Source organism: Gavia stellata, chromosome 15 (assembly GCF_030936135.1).
Source record: "Gavia stellata isolate bGavSte3 chromosome 15, bGavSte3.hap2, whole genome shotgun sequence".
In the NCBI taxonomy this organism is placed as follows: Eukaryota; Metazoa; Chordata; class Aves; order Gaviiformes; family Gaviidae; genus Gavia; species Gavia stellata.
Genome location: NC_082608.1, coordinates 2,784,645 through 2,808,244, shown reverse-complemented (window position 1 = coordinate 2,808,244; position 23,600 = coordinate 2,784,645). Strand labels below are relative to the sequence as shown.

Here is a 23,600-nt window from a genome sequence, read left to right as displayed (position 1 = left end):
TGTCAGGAGACCACCGTGCCGTGGCTCTCCTTCACATGACTGGCGTCAGGTCTGGCACCATCTGCGGTGCTGGGATGCGAGCGTGGTGGTGGTGCATAATTTCCCGACGTATTTGCAGTCCATTTGAAATCCTTAAATGGCAAAGAATGGCAGGAACGCGGGAATTTCTTTGTAGCCGGGCTCCAGGATGGAACAAGCCGTCTTCCACATGGGTCTGCAGGCACCAGTGGTGACAGTGTGACGGGGAGATGCTGCCTGCCCCCCCTCCCCGCCCCGGGTCCTATCCCAGAAATCATCCCGGTCTGGAAGGAGAAGTTGCAAAGGGACTTTGCTGCGGTCCGGGGAGCGCACAGCAGCGCGTCGGGAGCTCTCGGACAGAGCTGCCTACCACCGGCCGTGGGATCAACAGCTCAGGAGGAGCCACCCCAGCCCAGGACAAGCACTGCCAGGCAGGCTAGATAAGCTCCGTGTGCTCAGGATGCAGTTATCTCCCTTTCCTTTCCCTGCCCCGCGTTTCTCAGCGTGACGCTCCCCTTCCCTGACGCAGGAGGTGCGATTCCTCCATCGGTCACCCCGGCCCCCACCCTGCCCCTGCTCAGGGGATGCGCTGTGCCGGGGCGGTGCGATTCATCAGGCCCCATGGTGCAGAGGAGCCCAAAAAACGTTTGAGTGACTGCTAGAGGTGTGCAGCCGCTGCCATTCCCCCTGCGCTCTCTTAGGGTCCAGCACACACACGCGCACCCCCTGCTAGAAGAGGGGGAGCAGTGCAGCATCCCCACACTCAGGTGTTTAAGGTGAGGAGTTAAATCCAAAACCAATCATGAGCTTAGCTAAAAACCCCCCGTTTTTCAATATATATTAAGACAACCATTGGAAAATTCCTTTTATCTGCTGCTTCCTAAGCCCTCTGGCTTATACTTTAAAGCCTTTTGTCTGTGAACAGGAGAGCTGGAAAGTCCTTTTTTATTTCCTTAAGCAAATAGTCCATCTAATATCCAGCCTTGAGGGGCTGAGGCTTTAAGAGAGAATAAAAATGAAGAAAAAAAAAAAAAAGGAGCAAACATTGCGACACTTGCCATAAAATCCCAGGACTCGGCAATGATAGGGGTGAAGCACCCGGAGCTGTGCCCACGAAGGGAGGGTGGCACAGCCCCCGGTAGGAAGGCAGAGCTCCCCGGGGCCCCCGTAGAGCCCATGGTGCCCATCAGCGAGCGGGTTGAAGCTCCTTGTCTCGGTTCCCCCATGGGGACAATAAACACACTCCTATTTATCAGACGCCAACGTCCACGGTGGCAAGAGCAGCGAAGGCAGCAGCGGAGCGAGGCAGGAGCCCGTTGGGTTGGGCAGAGCATGGCAGGGGGTGTCCGGGTGAGCCCCACGGGAGCAGAGTCCCAGCGCTCGCCCAAGACATTCCTGCTGAAATCAGGATTCTCCTGGTAGAGCCCTGGGCACTAATCATTTCACAGACTAATTGATATAATGGCTCTAATTAGCCCTGTAGCAAACACCACTTTGTTTCTTGCTTATCCTGGCCAAGCACTGAGCCAATATTCAACCCCCGGCCATTGATTTCCTACTGCTTTTTAGGTGGGAGAGGGGGAAATCCGGGATTTCTTTCTCCATGTAGAAGATGCGGCTGGGGCTCGGCAGCACAGGCGTGTGTTTGGGCACGGCTGGTGCCGTGCATACGGTGCTTATGTGGGGTGTTTCGGAGGAAACCTGGCACCAGGGGTGTTTGGCCGCAGGCAGCGTGGCCGGGCAGGCGGGAAGGGCTGTGCTTTCCCCTGGGATTCGTTAGCAGCCCTGCGGAGAGCGGCAGGCACGGCTGCTCCCCAGCCCAATGCCTCCAGCTCCGCAAAGTCGGCACGACCTGGGTGGGGGGACACGTCGCCCGGCTGTGGCCCACTCCGGGGCTGGGTCAGTGCCAGGGGTGGCCTTCCTGCCTCCTCCCTCTCTTGGAGACCGGACAAGGGGTTCATACCTGGTTTTTTGCCAATGCACGTGCTGATGAGACGATCATTGATTTGGGCAGGGGAACCGAAGGCAGCTGAATGTGATGCTGCCGCAGTATGAGCCGGGCATGAGCCCAGCCAGCACAGTGAGCCAGATACATTTTAGGCAGATTTTTTACCTTTTCCTATTATTATCTTTTTTTCTTTTTCCCCCTTTTTTTTTTTCCCCTGCAACACACAGAGCTAGTGCTAGGTCCGTATCAGTTTGTTCATCCGTACCTTTTACACTATCTCTTAGATTAAAAACAACACTGAGACTGTCTATAAACTGGTATTTCACCTTCTCCAGATCTGGTCCTCATCTTCAGACCGTTGGCGTAAGACACAGACCCAAACCCACAACTCCTATTTTGCCAGCCCCCACCAGAAAACCCTCTAATTTCCCACATGCCTCTGACCCCCCCCAGCAGCTCGGCGGGGGCTGCTGTGGATGGGCGCACACTCACTCCGCTCTGCAGGCACAGGCGCCAGGCAGGGCTGCTTAGTTGGGTGGTGACAGCAGAGTTCAGAGCAGAAGGAGGCTGGAGTACAGCAGAGCGAACACCCGTCCCTGTGCCAAAATCCTCATGCTGACACCCTCCCCACCTCCTATACACCTAAAGCATTTAAGTGCTTGAGTACCTGGAGAAGGCACCTCCTCCGAGGTCCCTGGGGGTCTCTTCTGGGGCTGAATTTATTGGGAAAAGAGAGGAGAAATGGTGCTGAGCCTGGATTTTAGGCAGCACCTTCTCCATGCTGCTGGGAGGGGAGGGAAGAGGTTCAGGGGAGAAAGAAACCAGGCACAAACCACACCGTGGAGCCACGCCAAGGAAGTGTCAGCTCGGGTTTTGCCGGTTAGTCCCAGCCTTGCTGGGGGTTTATGATGCGCTTTGCCTTGCTGTAACCCCTTCCCTGCGGGGCTACGTTGAGCAGCAGGTTTTCTGGGAGCACCGGCGTTGAAAAGAAATTCAGTGCTGCAAAATTGCCAGCCCAGGCCATGAAACACCCCGCCAGCAGCCGCTGTAGCTCTGAGGCTCTGGCAGCACTTTTAATGGCATAAATCAACATTTCCCAATCCCTCAGTATTGCTCTTGGTACGTAAGGTTTGACGATAGCATAAGAGCCATTTCCAAATCCTCGTTCAGGAAAATACCAGCCAGTACATCCTACCGAGCGGCGTTAATGTCAGTTTAAACATTTTCAGTTAAACAGCTCCACAGTTTTGCAATCCCCAACGTGAGAAATGCTGCACCAGGGAGTCGGCTGAACAGAGAGGCCAAATATCTGCAGCGGGCCGGAATAGGAGAAAAGGAAAAAATGAGAAAAGAGAAACAAGAAAAAAAGAGAGAGAGGAGGCTGACACTAGCTAGCAGCTGCTGAGAGCTGGGAATTGGTAACGGAGTCCAGGCAAAAATCTTTGCTCACATTAAACTAAAGTCGGAAGCAGCAACTTTGCATGAAGAGATCCCTGGAGGAGTATCTCATTGAACAAAAATAGGTAAACAAAGAAATGACACAAATACAGAAGCTACAAATAAAGTCAGGAAAAAAGGCTACACATGCCTACCGGGGAGCTCAGCTGCCTGTATCCTGCCCGGGGGACCACCCTGAAGGATGTAAGAACTTCTTCACCACCCACGATGAAGAGCTGCATCTCGTGCTCCGGAGTCTGGACCGGGTCCCCCCTGCACGCGGTGCTGGCAGTGCCAGTCCTGATGGTGACAGAGGAGAACTTTCAGCGCAGGACACCCCGGGCGTACCTCTGGGCAACCTCTTCCCACCTATGGCTGCTCCCTGGGCCGGGCTGGATGGGGTTCCCACTTGCCTGTGCTTCCCAGCAGCAGCGGAGCTTCCTTGGAAGTGGAACACGCAGGCCGGGCAGCGAGGCTCAGCCCTGCTGTGCTCATTCAGACATCTGCCATCACTATGGGAGACTTAAGAGCATCTGCTTAACGTAGTTGGTAGTAAATAGAAAATGTGCTAAATGCACAGAGGTCACCCGCGTGACCTGTTTATCTTACCAAGGGTTGCTCTGCCTTCTGGGCAGGCACCCAGCTGAGTGTCTGAAAGAGCTGCCCAAACCCCTGGTCTGCCTGGTTCGGTCCCTTCATCCCGCTGTTTTTCTTCCCTTGCCCCGGAACAGAAGTACCATGGGAGGGCTATAGGTTTTGCTTTGACCCTACTGTCTCTGCTTGATGTGTTGCTGCTTTCCATCAGCTTGACGGGAAATCTGAGTGTAGGATTAGCACTGGTACCCTGTCTGAAGTCCCAGCAAAGAGCATTGCAGAGTGGGACTCCCTGGCTCGTCAGAGCATCTCGCAGTGACAGTGGGGAGCAAGCAGCTTTGCTCCACAGGAGGGGAGAGCTGCTATATTTGATGTATAGCCCACATCAAGAGGGAAAACCTGAAAAAAAATTGGACAAAATCCAGTATCTGCCTTTAAACATGCTACCTTGTGTCCCTGCCACGTGTTCCCATAACAACAGAGCCACATTACGCACCTCCGTGGTTTCGACTGCAGTCCCCAGCTGCTCCCTTCGCGCCGCAGCATGGCACGTCACGCTGGCTCCCAGCCCGTGCACGCCATGCCTGGACGCCCTCCGGCACGTGGGAGATGATCCCGGGGAATGCTGGCTGCCCGCTCCCTGGCTCCTTCCTCCACACTGCTCATCCTCCTCCTTTTTCCTCATTTATGCCTTAAATCTCATCAGCCCCATCCTCAGCCCTAGGGACGAGTGGGTCATGCAGCGAGTGCGTGAAGACCCAACGGGAACAACATATATGGGTGTGCAAAGGCAAGGTTTAGCATGAGCAACAGTGCAGATATGACCCAGAGTCATCCTGCAGCCTTCCCTGTATGGACGTAAGGGGGCACTCCTGGGATTCAGGGGGTTATTTTTATTTTCACTTTGCAGTGGGAGCCAAAAAGCTCTTTATTTTGAGAAGCTGCAAACATTGATTGGATACGGCTGATCCTTCCATCAGCTGGTGCAGTGCCACCAGATGAATAAATCTTGCATGCATCTGTAATTGCTGCTTAGCTTGTGTTTAAATGCAGCATCATTGATCTGCAGAACGCATCAAAATCTGTATAGGAATGCTTGAAATTATATTGGATGGAGCAGAAAAGTACATGACAACATCCATTTTCAGCCTTCTTTGTTCACCATAAAAAAAAAAAAGGCATTTATTTATCTCTATTCAAATTCTTGGGTTAACTTATGATTTAATCATCAATTGTTACACCATTTTATAGGCTGCTCTTTATGTAGGGAATATATTTCTTTCTTATAACAGGCCAACAAATTTCTACCAGCCTGTTAGTATCTGCCCCTACATGGGCAAAATCCCTCATAAAAGCGTGGAAGAATATTGCTTAAGGGTTGTAAAACTCAGTACGGAAAGGTCTTGTGGTTAAATCTCCTGACTGTCATTTAGGGACCCCAAACTGACTTCCAAGCGCCACCATGGACTTCCTGTCGTGTCCTCAGGAGAGTCATCTATCCCCTTAATACTTATATTCCTCTTAAAGCAAGTGTGATTAATAACATTTCCCTACTTTGGTGGGAGGCTGGGAGGACAGATCAGTCACATCAATGAGTTGAGGTGCTCCAGCAGCAGAGATCGCAAAACCACGGGTTGGGCAAGGGCGGTGCTTGTGCTAACCAGCCATCTGCTTGAGATGCTCTCCTCCCTGTCCGCGGCCGAGAGGAACCTCAGCAAAAGCATTTATTGGCAATAAAGTCCACATTGTCTGGAAGAAGTCCTGATGTTTTCCAGACCTAACGCTGCTCTGGGCCAGCTCCATCTTCCCGCTGGAAGGGGAGTGCTCCTGGGTCAGTTCAAACTTCTCCCACCAAGCAGGCAGGGACTCCTGGTCTGCCCACCTGGCTTACCGCAACACCTTGGCCCGTGGCTCGCTCCCAAGCGACATGGTCACTGGCAGGTCCATGGGCAGGCAGCGGAGGCTGCTTCTGGGAGGGACGTGTCCCCAGGGCACATGGGGACAACCTCAAGTGCAGAGACAGCAGCTGTCCCCAGCCCTCGTGGAGGAACATGCCTTGGAGGTGGTTTCCTCAGCTCGTCTCCCACAAAGCCACGCCAGCTCTGCGGCTGGGCTGTCCCGTACCGAGTATCCCAAGCTGATTTTATCACGTGCACATCCCTGATGCATCTTCAGCTGAAGACAGGGCTCAGCCCACTCATGCAGAGACCTGGGAGCAACCCAAACCGCTATTAGGTGAGCTGGTTAGGAGCCTAACCTTCCAGGGGTGGTTGTCTGGTGACAGGAGGCTATGATTACAGACCTCTCTGAGGTTGCTCATGCCCATAAGAGAGGGAGAAAGGAGAAGTGGGTGGTCAGCAGGACATCTCGCCAGACCAGCCTGGCCCAGGTGACAGCCTTCCCTGGTGGGAACCATCAAGCTATTTTGATACACGGCAAACAAATCTCCTCCTAATGATTGGAATGAATGTTTCCTAAAGGGATGAGAAAGTCCATGAATTTTCCCTTACGTGTCTCTGCTTCTGGATCCGGCCTGGACTGAAACCAAAATGCTGCAATACCACAAGCAAAGCCGTCCTCGGAGGAGCCTCAGCCTGTCAGCCGCTGAGAAGGACCAGAAAGTCCATTTACATAGCAAGGTTTTGCACACCCGAGAGATTCACCTATGTCTGGGATAACTAAAGCGTGCAGCCACGGGTAAAATTTCCAGGTTTTGCTTTTGCTAGCTGTGGGTCACAGCTGCCCACGGCAGAGCGTTGGCTGGTTTTGGTACCCACAGTTTCTGGCAGGGATGCTTGAACGGGATTTGAAAGCAGAAATCCCTATAGCTTGCTAATAGGTCAGGAAAATGGACAGATGAGAAGATCCAGAAACATGATTCCCACTTCATCACCAGCAACCCATCTTCCTCAGCATGGTGAGGCCTCTAATTGAATTCAGCTCCCGACAGACCCACCCCACTCTTCGTAATTGCGTCGTCATTCAGCAACGGGCATCCTCTATCTACTTGATAGGAGAGCACAGATCTCATTAACTAATGCTTTCCTTCGTAGAATTAGATCTAAATCCCTCACAGTGCTATCCCTGCTGCAGACAGACACCTAGCACTACAAAAACACTGCAGCTCTGTCTATTTTTTTCCTTCCAGCTTAGAAATGGAGATGTTAATGCTACTTCCCTACTGCCACAAGTGTGGAAATAGATGTCCTGGGCCTTTGCGCACACCCTGATGAATCTCCCTGGCCAGCGACCGATCAAAAGGTTAAAGTCCGTGGGACTGGTTTCATCTGCGGTCACAGCTGTTTGCTTTCCAGGGTTGGAGTATTGAGCTCATGAGATCGCCTTGGGGCCAAATCGAATCGGCCGCCGTGGGACGTAAGGAGCGCTGGGGCCAGCGAGCCTTCGTGCCTTTGTCGGCATGCGCGCTGGGGGGACTCGGCCGCGGCGGGCTGGGTTCGTTGACGTCTCCTCTCCCCTGTTTGGGCTGAGTGGCCGAGCGCCGCATGGGTGAGCCAACCACCCCGCGTGGCCATGCCGGGGTCCTGCTGCAGCGCCGGGGCTGCGTCCTCTGATCAGGGCTCCTTCCCAGAGCAAGCCCTTCATTACCCCAAACTCCCCACGGCTTATTTTTAGCCCCTCCTTTTCTTTCCTTTCTTCTTTTGTCTTACAGTATAGAAAGCCATCAGCTCCACTGTCAGCAGGTTTATAACAGCAGTCCTGAAGCAAAAAAAAAAAAGCATCAAACCCACTTACTCTGTTGCATAAGGGTTTAGGCATAGATCCCGCTCGCTTCCAGGGTGCTGAGTCCCACCACGCGTCATCCCTGCTCCAGCTCAGATACTGTCCTTCAGAGCTGGGCATCAGAAGGAAGCAGAGGCTTACGTAAAGCAAGAGCTAGGCTGGAACTGTTGAGCCTTCCTCTGCTTCAGCCGAAGTTCGATTAGTGCCTGCGCCTGCCCCGGCGTGCGGAGGATACCTGCGTGCAGGGCCACCGGGAGAGAAGACCTTGCACAGCCTGAGCCATGCGTCATCCCGGCAGGCTGGGATTTATGTGGCACCACTGGAAAGATCCAGCCAGCCTCTGTAAAAATCTTTTGCTTATGAAAACAAAGGCGAGGGTGCCCTGCCGTTCAGCGGCTCTGCGCTAAACAATGATTTCAATCACAGAGGCTTTATATAAACAGCGGTATTGCCCAGATGAGGACACTTCTAAAAGGGGTCACACCACTGCTAGCAAACCACGTTCACCAGGTCTGCCCGTACTGCAGCTCCGAGGGGGCTGACGTTAAACTGTCTGCTTCTCCAAATAGCGCCGTGTTGAGTGACCCTAAAGCAGACGGTTACATATAGAACAAGGCAGTTGTGGCTCCCTCCTTTCCCCATCTCGGGTAGGATCCAGGAGATGAGGAAAACCCCTTCCTGGTGTGATGAAAGGCTCCGAAGAGCTTCCGTGCAGGAATGTCTCGGGAGCAGAGCAGAGTGCTCCACAGGGGATGTGCGGAGGTCTGCGGAGATGTCTACAGAGAAACAAGTGGGGAATAGGGAGGAGGGAGAGGACAGCTGTTCCCATACAGTAATTAACAAAGTTAAACTCTGACATGGCAGTTTAAAAACCAGAAAGAGGCAGTTTTTCACACAGAGGGTAGCTGAGCTGGGAAATTCCTTGCTGCAGATGTGGCTGTTAGAAGATTACATTGCTTCAAAAAGCACCTAGACAAATTTCTGGAAGAAAAATCATTGAGGGGTAATAAATATAAAGATATCAGCCTTCTCTTTGAAATTCTGCTATCCATATGAAGTATTGGAGGCTGGGAAAACTGTCTGAGTACTGCATACTTGCCCTGTATTCGTATTCTTCTCTCAACATCTGCTCTTGGACACTACTTAAGTTAGGTGGGTCATTGATCTGATCCAGACACATTGTTTTTCTCTTTTGTAAGGGCTCCAATATGTTAAAAAAAACTTTATCATCCCCTCTTACATACCGTCCAATTTTCAAATTTCATTGCAGAAAGGTGAGCCCACATCTGCTTTCCCAGGGCCACTCCAAAACCGTTTCCGAGAGAGAACACCTTGCAACTTCTAATATTCTAAGCCTTGGGCAATTCTGTCCCAGGGCGTTCAAGATGGCATCTGTAATGTTAGAGCAGCCTGAAGCACACAAGGATTGTAACTTGTGGCATCCTCTGCATATTGTAATGAGACCATCATCTGTTATTTGTAAGCATGTTTGAAGGTTTGAAGTCACCAGTTTGGGACAATGCGCACCAATGAATTTCAGGTTGTTACCGTTGGCTTTTCCTCCAAAGCCCACCTCCCTCCCAGCCAGAACTCTGATCACAAACTCAGTCTCTACCACAGTGTCCTTTTACTCCAGCAGTAACAAGACCGTGATACGCTGCTGACCGAGCTGCCGCCCGTGAGCAGAGCCAGCCAGCAGCTCACGCCTGCAGACTCTTTATGTCCTGAAGTACCTTTGTCATACGGTTGCTATTTAGTGACTCTGCTCATCCACACGCGAGGCTAAAAATTATTCTGGATCCTGTCATGCCTTGGAAAACTGCAAGTCTAACTAGGACAGCTAAACCCCAACCTGCTTTTGTTCATTCCTCCTGCCTATCATTAGTATTAATATGAAGTTGTCAAGTTGACCTTGATGTACAAGCCCTGTACAGCCCTGCTTCAGTGCAGGGGGAAATGTAGCAACGATTTGGCACCATCCTTTAACACCAGGGACCATCCTCCTCATTTCCCAGGGCATCCAGCAGAGTTTATTCAGGAAAATAACCCCAGCGATCTCCGGGCCTGGTGACCATCACTCCTGCTGTTAGCAGCCCGCAAGAAGCAGGCACCAGAAGTGGCTTGCCGCTGGTTGGATTTGGGGGAGGGAAGCTGGGGAGTGTCTCGTGCTGGTATCTCATCTGGTTAGAGGTGAGATGAGATTTATCATCGGGAGCGGCGGCAGAACAGCAGAGCCTGCCGTGTCATTTGTGTGATTCCCATCGAGGCGGGACTGGCTGAGTGAGGAACACAGCCAGAAACACAAAACATGTTGCCTAAAGTCCAGGAGCGAATTCCCAAGACCTCCCTTTTCTGGGCTGGGCTCAGAAAACACCAGACGATGCTCCTGCCCTCTTAGCTGAATTACGTATCCCCTAAGGTCTCTTCCTCCTGCCTGCCATAACCCACCTGGAAGTGCCCGAGGAGCAGCACATAACACCTTCTGGCTTTTGTTAGGAGGACAGGAGGGATCTGCACACACGTGTGCACGTCGTGATCCCTACCCTTAGGTGGGATTGATTTCTGAAGGGACACAATGCCACTGCTTGGCTACGTTTCAAGTCTTTCGTAACTGATGATTATTTAAGATGTGTTGCATCACCACTGTGTGTGCTGGATGAGTGCTGGGCTCTGGGAGTGGGCTGCAGGGGTTTTTTTTCCCCAAAAAAAGAATATAGCAGATATGGCTGGGCATGGCATCTGCAGGAAAAACGCTGCGGTGCCACGACCTCTGGGTCTTTGCCCAGCACCGGCTGCCCTGGGTAGCCATACCGAGCTGTATCGGGAAGCAGCACACACACGGTTTTTCTCTTTGGGTGGAAGATACTACGTGAGTTTACTACGCTGTTGTAGAGCCACTACTGACACTCCCTAAGCCCAGTGCTTATTCTAAAGTCACTAAATATTAATTGGTTTTAATGCTAAATACACACCGAGTTATTTGTTCGTCAGTGAAAGAAAGGAAGAAGCTAAGGTACAAGCTAAGGTCAGATGCAGATAACCTTCCATCCATGGACTGGGAAGGAGCACTCAGGTGGAGACATCTTCACCTAAGCACCTAGAGTTAGATGAGATCACAGAATCACTAAGGTTGGAAAAGACCTGTAAGATCATCAAGTCCAACCATCAACCCAACCCCACCATGCCCACTAAACCATGTCCCGCAGTGCCACGTCCACATGTTCCTTGAACACCTCCAGTGATGGTGACTCCACCACCTCCCTGGGCAGCTTATTCCAGTGTCTCACCATTCAATGGACCCTGCTCGTGACAACCTTCATTAAAAACTCAGCATTTGCCAGGGCACGATGTTGGAGCTAACCCTCGAGCGCCCCTGTACACGGAGTAGAAAATAACCCAGCGGTGACTCAGCTGTGGCTGTTGACAAACAGGGATCTGCTTTTTCAATCAAACACAACGCAAGCCAACAAGACGAGGCTGGGGTATCCCACGCACGGCCTTTCCTTCACGGAGGAGACGTGGACAGAGGCCAGGACCGGCAGAACGGAGGAGGAGCTGGGAAGATGCCGCTGCCTCCAGGCTTGCTCTCCTGCAGTTCCCACTCCCCTGCCCGCAGACCTGCCCCCGACCAAGACCCCGGCTGTGGCTGCCGCTGCACCGCGGCTTGTCGAGCGCCGAGGACGTGAGCTCGGCCTCGGCGCGGTGTCAGCACCCCGGGTGTGCGCAGTGCGAGCTGGGGGCTGCCTGCAAAACCACTGCCAAGGTGTCACCTTTGAGGCAAGAAAAACCCAGCAGACGTTTAACCATTTTATTGCCATTAACCTCAACAGCCGTGAACGTACATCTGTGTAAGCTTTGCCACAGGTATCCAGCTTTGACCACAGCCTGCAACCTCAGCTACACTTCTTCATCCAAGAAAGCAGCCAGCGGAGGCTTGGCACAGGCAGTACAACCCTGGGAGAAGGTTTCCGTGGTGGCAGAGTGCCTGGGGAGGGGTCCCCATCCACGCGCTGCACGTAGGCTGCTGCTGCCGGTCTGTTCCCATGGGATAACTCGGACAACAGTCCTTTCTCAATGCAGTGTCTCTGGCATCAACAGTGCTGCTACCACATGCTGTTGGAAACAACACATGAAGGCACAAGAAACTGTATTTACTCCTTGTTTTCAATATTACTGTGTGAAGATACTCAACACCAGCTAGTCCGTATAGAGCACCTGCCTTTTGTAGCCTCAGTTCGATGAGCTCCTCTCCCAGTGTTTGGGAAATGCCATTTCTTGTGCATTTTGGTTTTAGCAGCATCATATAGTTGGGCTTCACCTCCCTGAGCCTGATAAACTGAGTGACTCAGAAACCTGCAATCTGCTTCAAAACAAGGCATTTAAGATAAAAGATGTAAGCAGTAATGGAGCTGCTCGGCTCAGGAGTAGAAATGCTAGAGGGTTCCTCATGAACTCAAAAACCTTCTAACCTTTCTTCAGCTTTCTTTAACCCCTGCAAGCCCTGGGCAAGGCAGGCTGCAAATAAGAGCTGATGTGTCATTTCAGATACGCTTCCACTCCAGCGTGCAAACCCCGGAGCTGGGAAGTGGAAGGAGCTCCGATGCCAGCACCGTGCAATGAAGATGACGCGGAAGGGGGAGAGCCGAGCACTCGCTCCGCGGCCTCCAAAGTGCTCTTGTTTCTGCTGCTTAAACAGATGCCAGCTTCTGAGGGGATTATGTGTCATCGAGCCTGTTGGCTGCGACAACTAATTATCTCCAGCAACAGTTTGGCCTTTAGATTTGCGGTTCAGAGGGCATACCAGGAGTGCTGTCGTGTAGCAATTACTCCCTACTTGGGTTTCCCTGTTCCCAAAGAGGTGGCACCCCCAACACATCCCATCTTCCGCCGGCTCAGGCTTGCACCCAGGAGACCAGCAGGTCCTTCCAAGCAGGATGGGCAGGGAGCACCAGCGCTCCGGTGAAGCCTCCGAGATACCTCCAGCAGGAACCGAGGGGAGGAAGAAGCAGCTAAAATCAGCTCAGCATCCAAACAGCAGCCTGCCTGAGCTTCCCATTCCCGCACTGGATGCTAGCGTGGCAGCCGTGCGGCGGCACACTCCTGCGGCTGAGCTTATGGCGTGCAACGTGCCGACGGGGCCCGGCTCAGCTGCCGCCAAGCCCAGGGGAAAAAAAATCTGCTGCAGACTGAGATGGGAGAAATTCCAGGGGAGAGCAGCCAGAGGAGTAAACAGTTTTGGAATGCAGCCTCAAAACCAGCACTGAAAATGTTGTATACCTTCGTGTAAATTGATGGCTGACCCTCATCGAGACTACCGGGAACAGACAAAAAGCAGACCCAGGCAACTGAAAGAATTTAGGGCATTGAGAAACGCGGAGAATGACAGAAAAGACTAGAAATAAGGAAAGAGATGAAGAGGGGAGTTAATAGAAAAGGCAAAGGGTGTGTTGGCAAGCAGGTATCGGTGCTGGGGTGCCCGGCAGCCAGGCTGGATGCACTAGCGTGGGAATGACCCCCAGGCACCCGACTCACAGAGCTCAGCTCACCTGAAGCTGGGGCAGGCTGAGTATTGGGGGTACTGAGTAATCCTCCGTCACAGCACCAGTTAAGCACTGGGAAGCCGTGCCCTCACCCAGACAGATGCTAGAGACCCCCCCAGCCGAGGTTCCTATGGAGATATCCCAACTGGGATTGGAAGCTGGATGTTGTCAGGGAGGAGAGGGTGGATGGGGCGGATCCTGCTCGGCTCTCCTCCTTCCATCGCTGTCATCCTGCCCCTCGAGAGGCTGGCAGGCTGCATCAGCTCCCCCAAACCTCTGATCCCCCACAGTAACTCGGGTCGAGCCAGGCACATGAGGCTGCATCACCTCCATGGACAAGGATGTGAAGGGAGGCGAGGCTTTCCAAGCCTCAGAGCCAGGTTGTATGCAGGATCAAATCAAACCTGGAGCTAATTCGCTGTCAGGCAGCCAAGGGAACGCCGCATGGAACAGACGTAGGCTGTGCATGCCGGTAGCGAGAGTGAGAACCCCCTGAAGTCCCAGCACACGGCCTGGGGTTTAAAGGATGCTGCTGTTCACAAGCAAATCGTTGCAGGTTGCAGGCAGTAATTACAGCAACGAACTCCTCCATCACTGTGCTGCTGTGATGCTGAGTACTTTGGCCACGTTGCAGTAGATTTCTTCATTTGCTGCACTCCCAGCATTAAAGGAGGATCTCAAAGGCAAGAATAATTAATAGGGAACGTTAAATTGAAGAGAGTTGAATCATAGGAAAATACAGAAAATGAAGATGGAGGAAGTGATAAAGGTCTTCAGGGTACTGCCAAGAGCTGCAAGAGGAAAAGAAAAATCCTTCCCTCTCTTACACCTCCACTTTTTACCATCACCTTGAAGTATTTTCTTCCTGAGGACAGGGGAGAGCCTGGGTCTCTGCATAACAGTACTGCAGAGCCGCCTCGGTCTGCGGGGACATGTGAAGAAATGCAGCTGTCTCTTAAATAACAGGAGTTGACACCAGTTGTGAATAGATGAGTGATCGTGGCTTCAGCCGTCACAGCGGAGGATCTGATTTCAAATGAAGCCCCATTCATCCATCCAGGGCCCATCATAAGGCTATTAAGGGAGCATCTGTCACAAAACCACAATGGCTTTAAATGCTTGGAAAAGGGCACAACAAAAATAAGCCTGCTTAGCTTATATACTTTTCTCCGGGTGATGTGATTCTTGCAATTCTTTAGCAAAAATGAATGATAAATGCGATGGGTAGCCAAAACATGTGATGCGAGCAGGGTGAGGTTTGTTTTTCACCTTAGCGTAGAGTTTGGTTGTCTGTTTTTCCAGGCCACCATGAAAACCGGTGGCAAAGAGTTTTCTCGGGTAGCAGTGTGCACGGCCCCAGCACACGCATCCCGCTCCGGAGCCCTGGCTCAGAGCACTCCCTCCAGGACACAAACAGAAAGCCTTCTGCTTTCTGATGCAGCAGGGAAAGCATCTCCAGCGGCGGGACAGGCCGTTGTGTTCATGCCGAGCGGGATGTGCTTTGGCAAGGCACAGGGGGAACTGTGCTCACTACCAAGTTGGTGCAATCGGATTACTCACCAGGACTAAGCCCACACTCTATGTTAAAAAAAAAAAAAAAAAAATCACGTTTAGCTAAACTGAAAGAGAAGGTCAAGCTTAGACATCATGGCTATCTTACGTGAATGGTTCCAGCTCATAACCTTCTCGCGCTCACTGGTAAACTCGTACTATCCAGGGACAACACTGTCTTTTCCTTCCCTGCAACTGCACAGCTCCTCCTACTACCCTTTACTTTCTGCGAGCTGCATTGGGCAAAGCTGCCATCCTGCAGCTAACACCTGAGCGGGTACCCTCCCACCCTGCCCCCGGCACGTCACCTCCTGCCCCGCCACCTCTTTGGGTGACATCCAGGCTGCCAGAAGCACAGAGATCAAAGGGCAAGACTGTGCTCATGCACAGACCTGCTTTGTTATATTCGCAGTACCTTGAGTGCATCTCATGACCATTAGATTGATGCTCCTGGGGCTAGAGGTAGGCATTTAGGCCCTGTAATGCACATCAAACCCCCTTTAAGAGGAACTGGAGTGTCTGCGTGCAGCTCAATGGCAGGGAGAAAGACTTTACTGTGTGTTGCAGCTCTGTGTTTATAATTCATATCAAGTTGTAATCCAAATTCCTCTTTTCTTTCTAAATTACATTTAGTTGGGCTGAGTTGTTTTGAAAAATTGTCTTGAATGTGGATGAAAAAATGGATTGTGGTCATGTGTGCGCAGCTGTTGGGTTCCTCTACAAAAACATTTCATGCCAAAAGATGGGACTTCCTACCCAACGTTTCAGCCCGTGGAAGCGTTGCCTATGTTCACAGATTTTAAGCCTAGAGCAGAATAAGGGTAAAAGTTTTAAAACTATCCAAGTGTTTTAGAAAGCTAAATCTCCCCTCTGCCCCCCCAAAAAACGCGATTTATACTCCCAGACTATCACCGTCTAAGCGGGCCCCTGGATTTTGTCCGAGCGACGCATCTCCCACAGTCCCAGCCCTATGCTGGGTTTCAAACTGAAGCAGTGACTCACTCGGGCAGATTCATCTCCCTTCATTTGAGCTGACTGAAAGCAAGGAATCTGGTCGGAGCAAGCTGGCCCGTCTCCCTCCTTTCCCAGCGGAAACAGAGGCATCTCCCAGAGGTGACTCAACCTGTCTGTTCTGGGAGCAAGACCTATGTGCTCCAACCTCTTATCTGAATAAACCCTTACAGAAAAGCATATGTGTGTGTACAACATCCAGCAGAATGGACCGATGGGAACCTTCATCCCTCAGGGAATAAAAATAGCATGTAATATTAAAACTGTGTATTTTCACAGATTGCAGTCAGGGTTCACAACACATGCACACTTCATTTCCTGCTTTCGGTTCACTATCAGATTTTACGCTTAGGTTAGTGGGGTTTGTTAACGTTTCTTTTTCCCCAGAGTAGGATTTTTTTTTTCCCTTTAACTACAATACATTCAGCCATGAAAAATGAGATTGAAAAAGATTAATAGGAAGCTAAAGGATTCATCTGAGATTGACAAAGATTAATGTGTGTCTTATTCTTATCTGTTTTCTTTTTCTTTTCCCTTCTTCTCCTAGCTACCTAGACAGCTTAGATCGAATCGGAGCTGCCGACTACCAGCCCACGGAGCAGGATATCCTCCGAACCAGGGTCAAAACAACTGGCATCGTAGAAACCCACTTCACGTTCAAAAACCTCCACTTCAGGTTAGTCTAAAACTGCACGTACCGGTAAATTTTCAGGGCATCTATTTGTCACAGGGTTTCCCCATACCTCCCAAAGGAGAAATTGTTAAATTGCTGGTTAATGCACGGATGGCTCCCACTGCAGAGGACACGGCGTCTCTGGGTGTCAGCAATATGCAATGTTTGGCAACTTTGGCTTGAAAATCACTGCCTTTAAGATAGGAGCTCACAGTACCTTCTTCTAACCCAAACGACACTTCTTTGTTGGGAGGTATAATATGAGATTGGCCCCAAGTCTGATCAAGCCTCATAAATGTAAAAGTATTTGGCTAAATCTTTTCTCTAAAATTGTCTATCACATGTGGTTGATGCTATAGATTGACCCTCACGATGGCAGCTGGTAGAGAGAAGAGGGCATGAAGACAGAAAGCCACACACACAGTATTTAGAGCTTATAAAACGCAAGAGCGCGCGGTCTCTACCTCCACAGACCCTTTGGGACCCAGCACACTGCTGAGGCTCTCCCACAAATCCCCACATCCCTGCTCCTCCTGGTCTTCCTGGGCTCCAGGCTCTGGAGAAGACCCAGCCAGTGGTTAAAGACCTGTTGCTTTGTGTTTGGAGCCTTCCAGGGACCATATGGTCAGAAAATGCCAAGACCACTAACGTTCCCTCGGAACAAAGAAAGAGCGGGCGCTGATGGTCTTCTCCTGTGCCGTAGGCTCTTTGATGTCGGGGGCCAGCGGTCAGAACGCAAGAAGTGGATTCACTGCTTTGAGGATGTCACAGCGATCATTTTCTGCGTCGCGCTGAGTGGCTACGACCAGGTGCTCCATGAAGACGAAACCACGGTGAGTCTAACTGGGTCTTGGAGGCCCCGACACTTCTTTACGGGATACTGCGTAGCCAGCAGCTGCTCAGAGATCGCCGAATGCTCACTGGGGTGCTACAGTAATGTGCTTTTGTCGGTCACTCCCCCTTGACTCTGAAATCCTGGGGAGATTTGCTCTTCAAAATCAAGTCCTGCAAGCCCAGGTAACACTTCCTTGCACCGGTAAAGTCGCAGTGTTTTATTTCTCCTTTCTAGCTGACCTGTGTGTTTTCAAAACGTGTGAACGGGACCCTCTATCCAGAAAGAGGAGATATAGCTAGGTGGGCTTTTTAAACCAACGTGAGGAAGCGGTCATGCCGTGGTGCAGAGGTGCAGGACAGCCACGCACACCCGAGGCAGGCTCGGGCTAGGAGTACAACCTATTTCTTCAGGCTGCAGAAATTCATTTTCCTGAGTGAGACTGGAACTGTTTGATTCCTCAGGTAATTTGCTCTAGGAGAGCTTTTATGACTTCCCACTGTGACATTAGGCTCAAAATACCATCTGGAAATAAAGCTAGTGAGGAGCTGTGCGCTCCCAGGTACTAGAGTGCAATTAATACAAGTGAGTTAAATACACAGAAAGGATGCAAGAAGTCTCATTACTGTCTTCTGGTGGTTCATTCAGTGTGTTGGGGGTGCATGCTTCTGGGACTAACGGCGACTGCGGCAAGCACCCAGTTGCATTTGTCTAACAAAAAGGAATCGGAGGCCATACTCAGACTTTGGTAGTGGTTTCATCCGTGCCCTGTCTGCGGCAGCACGGAGGGCTCGCTCCTGCCAGCTCTGTCTCTCTGAGGGTCTTTATTCTCCTGCTGGTAGAGACGTCAGGCTTGCAGAAAGCTGTTGATGAGGATGGAATCGAGGGAACGATTGCTGTTAGGTGTCTGTTGACTCTTCCCAAAAAGTGTGGGGCTGTGCTTTCTAGCCTCTTCCACAGGTTTATGAGCTGTGGCAAACTGTTTGATGAAGTCACCTCGTTGTTTGGGTTGTATTGACGCCAGAATTCAGGGCGATATTAACATCACGACTACGTCCCTCCAGACTGACTGAGACACCCTCCACCCTCTCATGAGACATGTTGTCCTCAGTTGTCACCTCCCTCTGACCCTGGCCCTGATATGCCCAAGGATGCTCAGTCCTGTAGGATTTACTGGGAAGGAACCAAAATCTCCTGACGTGATTTGAAAAACCCAGCCATTAGCTCAATGCCATAGAGCTCTGCCAGCTCTCCCAGCTGGGCAGGGAAAACGCGACCAGGAGATAAAGAAGAATGCGCAGGGAGAGGGCAGACCCGGGGTCAGGGAGCGAAGCTGTGATCTGAGCAGAGAACAAGGTGCTCTGTAGGTATAACTTGGGCTGTGACACCCAAAACGTGAAGCCAAAGGCAACCTTAAATACAGGTCACCTTTGGGTGCCAGTCTACACAAGCCAGAGCCTGTGATTCAAAACCACGGAGCACAAAATAGAAGGGCTTGAATGCCAAGGCCATTTTTTAAATGTCAGCCTTAACTCAGCTCCTCTGAGATGGAGGTTACAGCGTCTCTCCTAGGGATGCCGAGCTCTGCCAGTGACTGTCCAACACCCAGTACCACCCTGGTGACGAACTGGGATTTGCACAGCTCCAACTTTGCTCTTGCGTCCGGAAAGCAGGCAAGCCTGCTTTCCGGACGCAAGAGCAAAGATGGAGCTGCGCTTTGGCGCAACGCTGACGTTTGCTTGCTCTTTCAATCCCTTCTCACAAAGCGTTTCTGGGGACGCCGAGCAACAGGAGGGCAGAGGCAGCTGCTGTTCATTTACACATTCGGCGTAAACGGGGAAAGGATTCGGCATCACCATCGCGGCGCCTGCGGAACGCCCCCGCCTAACCCAAATAAACAACCCTGAGCGAGGCCAATGCAAATAGGAAAAAAATGACGGTGTTGGAACTTGTCTGCCCTATTACACCAGGTGGAACACGCGGCGCCCACAGACTCGGTCCTCTCCCAGCTGAACCCCCAAGCACTCAGTCTCCTCCCTGCTAACGTGGTTCCTCTCCAAAAACCCAGCAGTAAAAGCAGCATCTCTCAGTCAGCTGATTTGCTATCTGTCTGCATCCGTCACATCTGCTGGCTTTAATGACGTAAATCAGCTTTTATTGCTTCTCACTTAGAAAACGCAAAGAGGAGGCAGCTGAGAGAGTGAGCTGGATGCTGTTCCTCCATCTTCATTTTCTATAGAGACGTTTACTACGGTCCGGGCACTTCCAGCTGTGTTAGGCCGCTGAAGGTTTGGGGGCTGTACAGATGTCTCTGTGAGTATGAAAAGACTTGTAGAGCTGGCATGGAGCCATGAGAGGGAAAGAGCCCTTCTGCATCTCAGGGGCCCAAAAAACCGCTTGCAAATCTGGGTGCATAGGGAGAACAGCTTTTCCTCATGCACTCAGCGCCCTGTTGACAACAATCACAGGTTTTCACAGGGGCTTTTTGCACTTCTCTACGTCAAACCGCACTTCGGGTGGATGAAACTGCAGTGCAGATAAGGTCAGCCTAACGCAGAGCAGGGGCTCGCCTTCTTAAGCTCGGTTAGCACGAGGGCGTTGGGATCAGTGTAGTTGTAGGGTCAGCTTGTCTCACCGAATAAAGCTCAACGAACAACAGGTTTACTGTGAATCCTTTCAAAGGAGACAGAGCAAAGAGCTGGTTAAACAAGGCTGGGTGAAATGTCCCCCTGACCTGTCCCTGCCCTTAAAATTAAAGCGCAGCTCTACACTTGTAAAATTTTTTTGTGGTTTATGGTGCTCTTTGTTTTAAAAGGCTGAGCACCCGTCCTCCTGCTAAAAAAGGGCTATTGTGTGCGAAGCCATCACTCCCTAAGAGCAGGTAGTCTTTTATAAGGGATATATTTTCTCTCCAATTACCTGCCACAAAGAGCAACACGGTGGGAGTCAATGAAAGTGAGTACTTCTTTATGTCCAGATCAGAAAGACATAAATAAAATAAAGATAACTTTCTGCATCTGTGATTTCTAGGCCCATACACCCATAAAAACCACGCTTTGCATAGAAGCCCCCAGTGCCGTTGAATCCAGCTTCTCCCATTGCCCCAAACACCTTCTTACACTGCTGTTGGCAGACCTGAACTGCTTCCCTGCATGCCCGGCTCCCAGGGGAGAGCAGCAAGCCTACGGGGAAATTCAACTATTAGGGAGGTGATCATGCCCCTGTACTCGGCGCTGGTGAGGCCACACCTCGAATGCTGTGTTCAGTTTTGGGCCCCTCACTCCAAGAAGGACATTGAGGTGCTGGAGCGTGTCCAGAGAAGGGCGACGGAGCTGGTGAGGGGTCTGGAGCACAAGTCTGATGAGGAGCGGCTGAGGGAGCTGGGGTTTTTCCGTCTGGAGAAGAGGAGGCTGAGGGGAGACCTCATCGCTCTCTACAACTACCTGAGAGGGGGTTGTGGGGAGGTGGGTGGTGTTCTCTTCTCCCAAGTGACAAGTGATAGGACAAGAGGAAATGGCCTCAGGTTGCACCAGGGGAGGTTTAGGCTGGATATTAGGAAAAATTTCTTCACCAAAAGGGTTGTCAAGCATCGGAATGGGATGCCCAGGGAAGTCGCCATCCCTGGAGGTATTTAACAGACGTGTAGATGTGGTGCTTAGGGACATGGTTTAGTAGGCGTGGTGATGTTGGGTTAATGATTGGGCTTGATGATCTTATAGGTCTTTTCCAACCTTAATGATTCTGCGATTCTGTGATTCAAGCAGTGCCTTCACCAGTCCCATTGCTGCCAGCCACAACCCACAGCTAGAGCTCACGAGGCAAAATTACACCCTCTGCCCAGCCCATCCAACGCACAAGACACTGTCTTCAAGGTATTACACCTGCCTCTGTGTCTGCCTTGACCGAGTCCCTCACAAGGAGCTGCAGGGCTCTCTGCTGTATTTGTACACAGCGGGAACATCCTGCTTTAATGGACTGAACAACTCCATGGATTATGTCTTTGCGTAACGAGGCTATTTTGTCTCATATGTGACTTATCTTTATGTTTCATAAGCTGAGGTCACAGGAGGAAAAGCCTCAGATACACAATCTGGGAGAAGAGAGGGACAGCAGTCATATTAATTGGTAAAACTGGAGAAGACGATTAACAAAGGCTGATTTGCGTTGTTCCTTCTAAATGGAATTCCTAATGGAATTTTAATAAAGACAGCAATGGCATGGGACCTGTTGTGGGAACCGAGACTATCCTCTTTGGTTTTTTCCTCGCAAATTCACAGGAGTCATGGCAAGAGAGGGAAATGTTCGTGTTGCACATTGCTGCCTCTGAAACGAAGATATTTAGGTCATCCGTATCCAGCCAAGACATGCAAGTATTGTTCGTGTCCCCATTGCTGAGCATGGGATGGGTTGAAGGCACTGTGCTGGTGACCCTTGGTGTGCATTAGTGTGGGCCTGTTCGTTTGTATTTCGTTGCATGACCTGGTTAGCGCGCTCTCTCTGCTGTCATTGGGCAAGGAAAATTGAATTGCAGTGCTCAGAAATTGCCTTAGGAGTGAGAAAGCAAGTGAAAGTGGCTTGGCATCTTAGGAAATATAAGCAGGAGGGGGAATATGGAGTTTCTGTTCTTAGGATAACCATCAGTGTTCTTACAGTTCGCATGACAGCTAGCACTTAATCGCCAAGGAAAACAAAAAAAGATTGAATCGACTGTGTGTTGCAGAAATAACTGGGTCTCCTCCCATGCTCTGGTGAAAAAAAGATGGGGTTTATGAGTGCGTTTCTGCCTGGGCAGAGTCTTGTCCGCAGCATCCTTTCTCCCTCATGCTCAGTAGAGAGCTGCTTGCCCTTCACATCAATGATGGGAACACAGTTGTGCCATGACATCTGGACTCAGCTATAAGCAATTCTGTCTCTTCTCCTGCACAGGAAAAGTTAACCCGACTTTTAATTTGTATAGGCAAGTGGTTATTCCTCTGTAACGTGGCTGGGGGGGCTGCTTTCCTTGTTGGGGTGTAAAGTATTTGCAGGCGTAAGGATTTAAAAGACTGATTTTGAAATAGGAAGTGACATTAAGAAGCCAATGTTTCAAGAGCCCTCCCCTTATTGATAGACCCAACATCAAGTAGGAAAAAGCAGCACAGTGGGTCCAAAACCAGGTGAAGTAGTTTATATCATTTCATATATAAGAAGTGTAATCTTTAATGCCTCCTAGCAGAGTGGGCACATCTGCCCCATTGCAGCAGCATGGGTGCTCCTGAGAGGGGCCTTGGGGATGCTTTAAGGGACTAAAAGGGTTCTTCACTGTGGATTTACTGGTAGGAGGGGAATTATTTGGGGGCCTTAACTCCTCACTCCTCTTAGCCTGTCCTTTTATATGTGGTAGCCAGAGACCACCTCCCCGTCCTCGCGTCTCTGCCAGGGTCCACCTGAGCTGTTGGAGGTCTCCTACAAACATCTATTGAACGAATAACAGTTGGGGAGTGAAAGGAAAGGGAGGCAGCAAGGCATTCCCAATGTTAGCCGGCAACGGGACAGCTTGCACCCACGCGTGGGCTCCCGGGAGCCCTCCTGGGATGCGACAGCATTTCCCACATAGCACCAATGTACGGCAACAGGAGCATCCATCCCGGCTCACCGGGATATTGCTCTGCACCTTTGCCACACACGGAAAGCGGTCCCTTGCTTTTGAATAATGTCGTCTTCTCTTTAGTGTTGCGGAAGGAAAAGGTGGGTTTTAAGACCAGAACCTTTGCCAGGTAAATAAGGAGGAGTGGGCAGAGCTGGGGGAAAAAGTGACATGTAGAGACCAGAAAGCCAGGTCAGGCAGCCTTAGGAAGCTTCGAAACTTGTTTCTGGAATTTGAAAGGAATAGAGAACTTTTATTGTAACTCTCATTTTCTACAGGGGTGTATTGGTTTGTGCTGTGTGTATGTTCTGGTTACGACTGGACACTGAGAGTCACTGTTTGGGAGAACGCTCTCATTTCCTAACAGGTATTAACGCAAATTAATCAAACCACGTAAGAGAAGCAGAAGGATTTCTGTGGGATCCCTATGTAGTCTTGCTACTGTAGGAAAGTCAGCTTCACCTAACCGCAAAGCCCAGCTCAGGAGAAGTCCTCAGCTTCTATTTCTTAACCAAAACCGATGTCACCCATGGTGCTTCCCATGCCACGAGGCGCAGTTGCACCCGCTGCTCCCGCCGGGGCTGCACAGCATGGCACGGGGCTTGGCGAGGTGCAGCGTGGTAAGTACG

At 51.0% G+C, this 23,600-nt stretch overlaps 1 protein-coding gene across 3 annotated transcripts in view; it reads left to right on the top strand.

The window, feature by feature from the left end:
• Nucleotides 1-23,600, top strand: part of GNAO1 (G protein subunit alpha o1) — a 149,033-nt gene that overhangs the window by 106,205 nt on the left and 19,228 nt on the right. For all 3 annotated transcript variants that reach the window (XM_059824923.1, XM_059824924.1, XM_059824922.1), the window contains 2 exons: nt 16,388-16,516; nt 17,217-17,346. In XM_059824923.1, the coding sequence (XP_059680906.1) occupies nt 16,388-16,516; nt 17,217-17,346 (259 nt within the window). The remainder of the gene's footprint in view (nt 1-16,387; nt 16,517-17,216; nt 17,347-23,600) is intronic.